This window comes from Odocoileus virginianus, chromosome 8 (assembly GCF_023699985.2).
Source record: "Odocoileus virginianus isolate 20LAN1187 ecotype Illinois chromosome 8, Ovbor_1.2, whole genome shotgun sequence".
Lineage (NCBI taxonomy): Eukaryota > Metazoa > Chordata > Mammalia > Artiodactyla > Cervidae > Odocoileus > Odocoileus virginianus.
In genome coordinates this window covers 37,579,516-37,591,672 of record NC_069681.1, presented here as the reverse complement: position 1 = coordinate 37,591,672, position 12,157 = coordinate 37,579,516, and the positions used below count along the sequence as shown (strand labels likewise).

Below are 12,157 nucleotides of genomic sequence, written 5' to 3'. Positions count from 1 at the left end.
GGATCGGGATGCAGGGGAGTCCTCTGAGAACATTCTGAGAAGCATTTAACAGACCTGCCACTCGTATCTGTGGGCCCTAGGTCAACAGTATAATGAAGCCCATCCTTTATGTTTACATATTTAAAAGCTATAAATCAAACTAACACACTGTCAAGTACATCCTCATAACCACCTGGCAGGCTGGGATTCCTGAACCCTGGAGTTTGGAGCCAGAAGGCAGGACAGCAGACGGAGGGGCCGCCCCAGCCCCCAACCCTCCCCTGCTCTTCCCACCGCTGGCTCTGACTCTGTGCCCTGAGGAATCTGCTGCTCAAGCAAGAGCATTGCAGTCTGCAAGTCAACGCTCAGGCGACCCTCTTCTGCCCCGTTAACAGCTGCATCTTGACCACCTGTCGGGCTGGGAGATGGGCCCCAGGAGGGAGCCCTGCACTGGGGATGGGAGCAGGGATTCTGGGGTCCAGGTGCTCAGAGCGCTGCCTGGAGGGGGCGGGGCTCCAGGTGGCCACACCCCCTGGTCCTCTCTGGCTGCTGCACATGGGAGAGGTACAACCACAGGATAACCGGAGCAGGGCCTCTAAACCAGCGCTTCTCAAACTGCACTGTGAGCAGGACTCATCTGGATTCTAGAGATTCTGAGTCAGAAGGTCTGGGGTAGAGACAAGATTTTGTGTTCTCACAGCCTCACAGGGCAAGCCAATGCTGCTGGTCCACAGGCCACACTGAGAACAGCAGAGCCCTAGGGCAGGGTGGACAGAGGTTTTCCTGTAACGGGCCAGGAAGCCCATTTCCAGGATTTGTGGGCCTTATGGTGTGTGCTCAGAAAAACATCTACTTCTGTTTCATTGACTCCGCTAAAGCCTTTGACTGTGTAGATCACAACAAACTGGAAAACTTGAAGAGATGGGAGTACCGGACCACCTTACCTGTCTCCTGAGAAACGTGTATGCAGGTCAAGAAGCAACAGTTTGAACTGGACATGGAACAACTGCCTGGGTCCAAATTGGTAAAGGAGTGTGACAAGGCTGTTATTGTCACCCTGCTTATTAAACGTACATGAGAAAGAATGTATGTGTATGTGTAACTGAATCACTGCTGTACAGCAGAAGTTAATACAACAGTGTAAGCCAACGATACTTTTATACATTTCTAAAGAAACAAGAAATAAAAGCCAAGGGTGTGAGTAGGTTCACTGTTAATATTTACTCTATTTACTTGCTTAGCCTGGTGTTTGTCTGATTTTTCCACTTTAAAAATATAATTCTTCCCTAAAGAATTAATCTGAGAAGATATTTTGAGTCCATGAAAATGCTGTGTCTCTTCCAACCCCCAAACATTCAATGTATGTTCAGTCAATGATGAATTTTGTCTGAATTATTTATGACAATGGCTCCCATATGGTACTTTTCTGTCAATCGGTCTACATTTGTGAGTTGCCTTTCTACTGTAAAAAAGATCTTTCCCCTCCTCCTATCTATTTTATGTCCTATTGGAATAAGTATAAACTCATGCATTTTAAAAAATTTTTATTGTTGCAAAATGTAGAGTTTAAAAATCCTCAACATATTGTTTACTGTTATTTACTTACAAAAGTTCTCATGTGCTATAAACTCCATCTCAGAGACTCATTTTTTTTGTCTAGGTACTCTGCAAAATGTAATTTTAAAAATGTTTTTCATATAATATCCTCCAGAATTAAATGTGATTAACTATCGGATCAAATACTGGTTTGGGATACCCAAAGCCTCCACCTATTAGGTGGATAATTGTGAGCATCGTTGCTGAGTGAAAGAGTGAAGTCAGTCAGAACCCTCCAATGCAAACTTTGTGTAGAAGGTTCTTAGTGTGTCTAAGTCTTAGCCTTGTTCTTCTTAAAAATATCACACAATCCCAATTTGATTATGGTAAGTCACATGGTTCTGGTGTATAGACGAAGGTCTCATAGGGCTGGGGCATGTTATTCCTTCTAGTAATATTATTTTTTAGGTCTAAATTCAAATAAATATATATTTCTCCCAGTTTTCAACACACACTGCTGGTTTAGTCTTTGAAAAAAAATTTTTTCCTTAGAACGTTAGGTTTATAAAATAGAAACTCAGTTAATCCATATTGTGTTTTAAAATGAAAATTAATAATGTATACATGAAATCTTGATTTTAAAAATCTGTTGTGTTTCTAGGTACCCTCTTCAACACTAGGACCATGCTGCTGATTCAAGAATAGAATCTATATAAATACTTGCACAGAATTGTTTTTAGACTAAAGCTACATGGCTGAAGGGATCCACTGTCCATTTTGTCAAGGATGGTGCCAGTTTATTTCCCTGGCACTCTGGCTGGTTACTGCTCTCCTGTCACTCTCAAGTGTCCCACTCTGGACAGTACATTCTTTGGACACCCACACTGCTGGTGAGGAGCAGAGAAAGACCTGACAGGCAAGTCAGTGTTTCTGATTGCAAAACCAGGGCTTTTTCTGTTATCCCAGGCTACTTCTTAGAATTCCAAAATTATAAAGTTGACAAGGAAGGTTTGTTCTCAGTCATCATTTATTCATTCAGAAAACATTTACTGAGTGCCCCCTATGTAACAGATACTGTGCTGAAAGATGTAATTAAAAAGTGAATAGGTCACAGTTCCAAGTCTTTTTCTCATTTGGTTTAGTGAGAAAACAAACCATATGAATACTCATAGTCAGGGCAGGCTACACAGTTTACATAACCTGTGTAAAATGGAAAGAACAGGGCCCCTTGTTTAAAAATCACCACACTGGATGACAACAGGACACTAACCAAGTATGGTTCAGTTTAACAAATGAGAGGTGCTCAGGGTATTACAGAAATACAAGTTACTAGGATGATGATTGATCTTAAAGTGACTTCCTAGAAGAGGTGACAACTGGGCTGACCCTAGAAAATGAGATTTCTCCTCTTCATGGACCTTCTCCTCTATTTTTTAAACCAGAAGGTATTGAGGAGAATCACTAAGTCATCATTTTGACTTACACATCAGTCATCAAGAGTTTCCCCCACGGTACATCTTCATCACCTAGCTTAGAGCTGTGACACATGATATGGGGGGACACGGAGACATGCTGTTCAGACCTCCCTTCAAGGACTCGTTGCCTAGCTGCTGGAGGTGCTGCCAGTGGGCAACCTTAAACCACAAGCCTGCATGCAATGACCCTTCCAGGTGGAGGTATAAAGACCTGGCCATTGGATGTGTCAGAACAACTCTGATGGACCTTCTTCACTCCACATGCCCCATGGGATCAGTTAAGGTCATCCAGCCAGTGATCCAGCTTGATCTTTCCTTCTGCCTATCCTGTTTCTTTCCTGCTGATTCCACAGTGTTGATTCCAAAGGGTACCCCTGATAAACATCCCAGCACTAAACTCCATCTGAGTCTGCATTTCAGAGAACCAGCCTGCAACATGTATCAGAAAACATTCCAGTACTCAGGGAGGATTTTTATTTGAAAATTACTGGTTACACATGTACTTATAACATTTTAAAACCCCCAAATAAAATACAAAATGGTGGAAACAAGGACTTCTTGTGTGGATATCATTACCTTTGGTTTAAAACCCACAACCTAATGTTGTCTGGCCAAAATGAAATTAAATTATATATTAATAAAAGAAAACTATTAACAAAAATAAATGGAAAAAATAAATTGAAAAAAAATAAAAGAAAACTATTATGTTGAAACACATGAAAGTGTCATTTTATATAAAAGGCTGAATGTTAGCAGCTCCACATGTTCAATCTAATAGAAAAAAGCCATTAGCATTTGAAATTTAGAGAACATTATACTTATGAATAACTCATGGGTAAAAGATATAGTTAATGAATTAAATTAGGAATTAGAAAATACATAATACTTTGGCTATTGATTGGTGTAGTATCAAAATTTGTAGGTTGTAGCTAAAGTGGATCTCAGAAAAAAATGTCAGCTTTATATACTTAGGTTAGAAAAATAATGATGTTATTAATCTGGTTGCAATTTAAGAATTTAGAGGAAAAAATCTCAAAAAGGAAAAGTTGAAAGAAAGAATGACATGATGAACTAGAAAGAAAAATGAAGCATCAATTAAGCAAAAAGTTGATTCCTTGAAAATAGGAAAAAGTTATACAAGAATACTCATAAAAAAAGAGAAGGTTCAAAGAAAATTAAAAGCCAAAAGAACACAGGGATGCTGCAGAGATTAAACATATAAGATATTGTGAATAAATTTATGCCAATCAAGCTCAAAACTCACAGGAAACAGATCTACTTCTAGAAAAATGAAACTTATCAAAATGACTCTGCAGAAATAACACACTGAATAGGAAGCACATAATTATCAAGCTACCCAGACAATGATGGCTGCACAACACTGGGAGTGTGATTAATGCCACTGAACTGTGTGATTAAAAATGACTATATGGTAAATTTTATGTTATATATATTTTACCACACTTTTTAATGTAAAAAATAAAATCCTCTATCTAGAAGATAGTCTAGAACATGTCTGTCCTTCATTAGCAAATCCCCTGGAAGGGTTCCTACTTTGATATGGAATATTTTCTCTTCCTTCTCTCTTAGAGGGCTTCCCCAATGGTTCAGTGGTAAAGAATCTGCCTGCAATGCAGGGGACACAGGAGATGAACGTACAACATTGTCCTTCTGTATTTTAACCATATGTTTTTTGGAGGGTGACACCTGTCTCTCCTATAATGTCACTTAAACTACACTACTCTATGTTCTTCCTATTATTTTTCTCTGTACTATTTTAAGCAGAGGTCTTTGAGTGGAAAATGGATCCTAGATCTGTTAAAGGAAGTGGTGATACAAATGGCATCATCACACAGTCTTCAAGAATCCCTAATATAATTAGAAAGTAATATGCAATTCTGGGAACAGTTAAAAAAAAAATCTGAGAACTTTGTCTCAAATCTTATAAAATGAGTTTGGCTCCAGAATCTCTCAAGACACAAAACTAGCTCTTATTGGTGGCCTGCACTGCTGATCTGGATAAAAAAGAAAATAGTATTACATATAAATAAACATAAAAAATCCTTTTGCAAGAGCCTGAACCCACTGAGTGAAGTTGGAGAAAAAATTATAGATTAATATTTGTAATATGTAAATATCTGTTGCTGGTGTAAAAAAATATATAATTTATGCAGTGCATAAACCTATTGGAAAAATGCCTTTGGAATAGACATGAACTCATGGTAGAATCATAGAGCTGACTCAAAAATTGTGAAGGCTGAGGGTTGTCCGCTTGTCATTCATAATATTCATAACCACACAGTCACTGTGAGTGAAATCTGGTTATTTCCTTTCAGAGTGCACCTGAGGGGGGGGAAAAAAAACAAAACCACATATTTATGAGTTTTAAAGTCCTTCTCCTAAGGCAACACATTCTTAGGTCCACTGCTTCACGTGAAGCAAATCATATCACTACTTAGAGGCACAATAGGAAAAACCAGGGATGTATTTATTCAGTGGAGGAAGTAGCCCCATTAAAACCTTCATTGGGGCTAGATTTAATGCCAAAAAACCTGTAGCTACACTTGATTTCTGATCATTATGATTCACAGATATGCTTTATCACTAGAGTAAAACTGATAAGCAAAGTCATTTTACATAACTCAAAGCCTGCAGAGAAATAAAAAGCAAGGTGACAAAGAGGCTGGGAAATCTATTAATACTGTCTGCCCAAGGGTTTCTCATTTTCACACATAAAATGAGCACAACAAATTTGGGTGTTAATATCGGGGTGTAATCCCTGTATTTTATAAACTCTGATTGTCAAGCATTGAAAATAAGGAGTAGGAAATGGAGAAAGCATAATACTGTGCTCTCTCTTGGAGAATCCCATGGACAAAGGACCCGGGTGGGCTACAGTCCATGGGGTCACAAAGGATCGGACACGACTGAGCGACTAATATACACACACGTAGTCATTAAGAAGAGTGAGATAACCATATGCGTTGATAAAATCTGAGATACAACATTAAGTGACAAAGAGAGAAAGAACAGCTATCATTTGTGCTTAGAAACAGGAAGTTTCTTCCTCATACACAGAACATCACAACAGTCAACAGTGGTGCTTGGGGCTCCACCTTGTGGGGGAGCTGTGTGATGACAGGAGTAGAGAGTGATTTATTTTTGTTCATAAATTTTAAAGTACTTTAAAAAGTTTTTAACTTTTGTAGCATTAGATAAGCCATGTGTTTTAAAATATATTATTATAAATACATTTTAATTGTTTAGAGCAGTGGTCCCCAACCGTTTTGGCACCAGGGACCCAGTTTCTGGAAGACACTTTTTCCACAGACAGGGCAAGAAAGAGGAGGGTCAGGTGTAAAGTGAGCAATGGGGGCAGCAGCTGAAGCTTTGCTCCTTTGCACACCACTCACCTCCTGCTGTGTGGCCCAGTCCCGAACGGCCCACGGCCCATACCAGTCTGGCCCGGGAGATGGGGGCCCCTGATTTAGAGTCTCTAAAGCTACTTAAAACTATAGGTGTGTTTTTTATTACTGGAAGGCAAGTCTTCCATTTACAGCCTTTTAAAAAATGATCCCACTTTTATACTGTAAAACTCTCTATATTCTCAAAGCCCTTAAGCATCTGCTCTCTCATCTGATCCCTGTGATAAGTGTGAAGAAGCCAGCAGGGCTGTAATCCCTGCTCTACACACAGGTGAGGACCTGAGGCTCAGAGACCTTGGGGGACACAAGGCCACGTGGATGCTAAGTGCCTCTTCCATCTGTTCAAATGGGTCCGGGCTCCCAGAACTCAAATATGAGGATTTTATAACTTCTGGGGTCTATTAGGTGATTTCATGAATAAACAAAATGACACCTGTTACACACAGGGAACAAAGAAACTTCAAAAAACCTCAACCAGATCTGCTTCATCACAGAACAGAGTAGATGACAGGCATTCATTCTTTGAGCTGAACTCTGTCCCCTCCAATTTTACATGTTGAAGTTCTAAACCCCCCAGTACCTCAGAATGTGACTGTTTGAGACAGTGTCTTTAAAAGAGGCAATAAAGTTACACTGTAGTCATACAGGTGGGTCCTAATCTAACAGACTGGAATTCTTTTTTTTTTTTTTTAAGCTTGTAAATGTAGTTTATTTATTTATTTATTTTTATTAGTTGGAGGCTAATTACTTTACATCATTACAGTAGTTTTTGTTATACATTGAAATGAATTAGCCATGGATTTACATGTATTCCCCATCCCAGTCCCCCCTCCCACCTCCCTCTCCACCCGATCCCTCTGGGTCTTCCCAGTGCACCAGGCCCGGGCACTTGTCTCATGCACCCAACCTGGGCTGGTGATCTGTTTCACCCTAGATAATATACATGTTTCAATGCTGTTCTCTTGAAACATCCCACCCTCGCCTTCTCCCAGAGTCCACAAGTCTGTTCTATACAACTGAGTCTCTTTTTCTGTTTTGCATATAGGGTTATAATTACCATATTTCTAAAGTCCATATATATGTGTTAGTATACTGTAATGGTCTTTATCTTTCTGGCTTACCAGACTGGAATTCTTATAAGAGACCAGGATACAGACTCACACAGAGGGAAGACCATGTGAGACACAGAGAGAAGACGGCATCTCCAAGCCAAGGAGAGAGACCTCAGAGGAAGCCAATCCTACCGACATCTTGACCTGACTTCCAGCCTCCACGGCTGTGAAGAAATGAGTCTCTGTTGTTTAAGTCGCCTGCTCTGTGGTCTTCGTATGGCAGCCCTAGCAGACTAATGCCCCCTTCAGCTTTATGAATCTAAAAGGTACTTTCTGTACTATTTCATGGATCAGGGTCAATCAGACAGTGATCAGTTCACCTGAACTATTTGTTCAAGAAAATGTGATATGGAAGCACCTTCTCCCAGATGTTGAACTTTCTCTTCAGAAGAATGAATTCTGTTCTATTAGAGTGAAAACCTTGTGACTTAGGCTAATCATCCCGTTGTTACAGCTCTGAACAAGGCATTGATATATGATGCTTGCAAATTCAGAAAACTGATAATCTGACAGTTTATCCTCCTAAGAGGATGCAGAGTATGCAGAAATAATGTCAAGATGGGATGAGAATTAAGAAATGCATTTCTTTCTGTAGAGGTGACCTGAGCCAGTGGCAGGACTGAAATCCAAGAGTGAGGTTCTGCCACCCTGTGAACTTGTGTGACTGCCTCCACCTTGGCGACCACGTGAAAGGAGCAGTGTTCTCAGACTTGACACAGAACACAGTACCTAGGACTGCACTCAGCCTCCCTAGCGATTCCCGCTCTGTGCTCCCTGGACCAGCTCTGTGATCTTGGGTGAGCCCTGGACCCAATCTTTTCATCCATGATGGGGGATAAAAAAGGGTAGTCATGAGGATTAAGTGAAATTATACCTGCAAGAACTGTGTAAAATAAATTAAAAAGAACTACACAAATGTAACATTAATATTGTTAGAGTAGGTTCAGGATTACTAGACCAGGAATCACAAGATTTCTAATTCTATGACCTATGTCTGCTTCTGTATGTATGTTACACTTGATTTAAAACATTTACTTAAAGAACAGATTTCTAATTCTGTGTCTGCTGCAAACTAGCTTAACACCAATTATGTACATGGGACCACACTCCTTCTAAGGACTTAGTTTCCTCACCTGTAAAATGAGGATGTTGAACCCTGTTATCTTATCTGGGCATATCTAAAGTTCTGAGATCAATTTCTCATTACTCAATAACTCGATCATACATAAGGATAATATAGTTTTTTAAATGAACACTTTGATGCATAGGTGGGGACATCTATATTTCATGTGTAATGCCTAAGTTCAAAAGAACAAAAGGGTTTTAAGAGTCCTTGTTGCTTTGTGACTTGGTTATATGGGAAATCACAAATGATTATCAGGTCTCAGGAGGGAAATTCTGACTGGGAGACACTCTAGTAGATGAAAGCACTCTGAATTTTAGGCACAAAAAATACAGAGCTCCATGTTCAGCTTCTCAACATTTGCATATAGTACAGTCCTTACCAAAAGCTATCTCCTACCCTATGAACAGTGGAAGGTACTGATGTGCATTTCCTCATTTCTAAGGAGGATTGAGATGAAACAGTGACAGAGGGAATTTAGGCCACATTTTAGATACATGTTTCATACAGAAATACTGTTAGATACTGGGGCATGTTTTCTTTAATAGATATTTTAAATATTACACAAGTAATTTTATTCTACTTACAAGTGAAAATATGGGAATTGCAGAAAAGTATGAAGAAGGTAAAATGCATCCATAATTTAATACCCAGACATAAATTCTCATGGGGGAAGCCTTACCACATACAGCCTGAAGCCTCATCCCACCTCAAACCATGCATCTCAAGCAACAAGAACACCACACCTTCCCTCCCTCCCTCCATCTTCCCATCAATGTCAATCCCACCTTGTTCCAGAATGAATTACAGGTGGCTGCATGACAATGCAGCCTGGTAGGCTGCAGTCCATGGGGTCGCTAAGAGTCTGACACAACTGAGCGACTTCACTTTCACTTTTCACTTTCATGCACTGGAGAAGGAAATGGCAACCCACTCCAGTGCTCTTGCCTGGAGAATCCCAGGGATGGGGGAGCCTGGTGGGCTGCCGTCTATGGGGTCGCACAGAATTGAACACGACTGAAGCAACTTAGCAGCAGCAGCAGCAGCCTCATGACAATGACTAAGTCCCTTAAACTAGACCTCAGTTGTAACATCTGTCCAGGACACTATCACCTCACCTTTGTTAGAAAGACACCACGTGACTGAATGTCACTCACCGAGTGCCTTTCTCACTATGTAGATTGCTTAGTGCTTTCACCCACCTCATCTTCAAGCCCCATTCAGAGTACAGTGTTAAGGTACTGTGAATTCCTGATGTATCCTGATGACAATCTACCTTCTTCTGGAAGTTACAGGGAGCATGTGCAGGGACGGGGTAATTGAATAAAATTCTAAACAACAAATAATTAAGGATTAAGTGACAGTAACATGTAGGAGTTTTCTTTATAGGTTAGAAACAGAAGTACCTTATACCTTTTCCTGGTAAATCTTCCTAGTCTCAAGATATTCCAGAATTTTTTCCCTTAAACTCTCAAATTTCATGGATGTTCCTGGACAGCACTTGCATCACAAATGTGCTGAGGACCCATCAGAATGAAACGTAAAGGGTCTGCAAAATGAGAGTGTTCCATGCCCTAAGGGAATCTGAACCTAGGGTCCCAGTGTGTGGTGAGTCCTATCCGAAATGTCTCTTAGGCACAGGTATGCATGCACAGAAGAGCACACTCATCCTACACCCCACCCCCACCACTGCTGCAGATTCTCAGCAGACCTGCTTTCAACCCGCCACATGCTGTTAAGACCCAGTCATGAAGCTTAGTCTCTGGAGGTGTAGGATTGAAAAGGGCACAGAGACCCCTGGTGGAGATGCTGAAGAGTGAACCAGGAGACAAACTAACTATGACACCCTGCAGCAGGCTCACCTGTTTTGCCCTTTCAGTGAGGGCAGAGGCCTCTGCCTTGCCCAGTGTTTGCACCATCTTGTAAAACAGGCTATCTGCATTTTGCAGCAAATCATATGGCCGGGTATATTCTTTCTTGATCCCTGAATCCAAGACCTGTTAATCAGCAGAAAGAAACCAATTAGCACCAGTGTTTCACAGTAAGATATTGTGTGTGTGTGTGTGTGTGTGTGTGTGTGTGTGTGTGTGTGTGTGTGAAGTCACTTCAGTTGTGTCCGACTCTTTGCAACCCTATGGACTGTAGCCCGTCAGGCTCCTCTGTCAATGGGACTCTCCAGGCAAGAATAATGAGTGGATTGTCATTTCTATCTCCAAGGGATCTTTCCAAACCAGGGATTGAACCCATGTTTCTTTTTTTTTTCATTTATTTTTATTAGTTGGATGGCTAATTACTTTACAATATTGTAGTGGGTTTTGCCATACATTGACATGAATCAGCCATGGAGTTACATGTATTCCCCATCCTGATCCCCCCCTCCCACCTCCCTTTCCACCCGATTCCTCTGGGTCTTCCCAGTGCACCAGGCCCGAGCACTTGTTTCATGCATCCCACCTGGGCTGGTGATCTGTTTCACCCTAGATAATATACATGCTGTTCTCTCGAAACATCCCACCCTCGCCTTCTCCCAGAGTCCAAAAGTCTATTCTGTATATCTGTGTCTCTTTTTCTGTTTTGCATATAGGGTTATCATTACCATCTTTCTAAATTCCATATACATGTGTTAGTATGCTGTAATGTTCTTTATCTTTCTGGCTTACTTCACTCTGTATAATGGGCTCCAGTTTCATCCATCTCATTAGAACTGATTCAAATGAATTCTTTTTAACGGCTGAGTAATATTCCATGGTGTATATGTACCACAACTTCCTTATCCATTCGTCTGCTGATGGGCATCTAGGTTGCTTCCATGTCCTGGCTATTATAAACAGTGCTGCGATGAACATTGGGGTGCATGTGTCTTTTTCAGATCTGGTTTCCTCAGTGTGTATGCCCAGAAGTGGGATTGCTGGGTCATATGGAGGTTCTATTTCCAGTTTTTTAAGGAATCTCCACACTGTTTTCCATAGTGGCTGTACTAATTTGCATTCCCACCAACAGTGTAAGAGGGTTCCCTTTTCTCCACACCCTCTCCAGCATTTATTGCTTGTAGACTTTTGGATAGCAGCCATCCTGACTGGCGTGTAATGGTACCTCATTGTGGTTTTGATTTGCATTTCTCTGATAATGAGTGATGTTGAGCATCTTTTCATGTGTTTGTTAGCCATCTGTATGTCTTCTTTGGAGAAATGTCTATTTAGTTCTTTGGCTATTTTTTGATTGGGTCATTTATTTTTCTGGAATTGAGCTGCAGGAGTTGCTTGCATATTTTTGAGATTAATCCTTTGTCTGTTGCTTCATTTGCTATTATTTTCTCCCAATCTGAGGGCTGTCTTTTCACCTTGCTTATAGTTTCCTTTGTTGTGCAAAAGCTTTTAAGTTTCATTAGGTCCCATTTGTTTATTTTTGCTTTTATTTCCAATATTCTGGGAGGTGGGTCATAGAGGATCCTGCTGTGATTCATGTCGGAGAGTGTTTTGCCTATGTTCTTCTCTAGGAGTTTTATAG

General features: G+C 40.6%; 1 protein-coding gene across 1 annotated transcript in view; it reads right to left on the bottom strand.

Annotated features, from left to right (window-relative positions):
• Nucleotides 1-3,441: 3,441 nt before the first annotated feature.
• The window catches only part of LOC110142410 (ATP-binding cassette sub-family C member 4-like), a 176,119-nt gene continuing 167,403 nt past the window's right edge, over nucleotides 3,442-12,157 (bottom strand). The window contains 3 exon segments of the mRNA XM_070471513.1: nucleotides 3,442-5,266; nucleotides 5,268-5,333; nucleotides 10,513-10,647. Of these exon segments, the coding sequence (XP_070327614.1) occupies nucleotides 5,219-5,266; nucleotides 5,268-5,333; nucleotides 10,513-10,647 (249 nt within the window). The 3' untranslated portion in view covers nucleotides 3,442-5,218.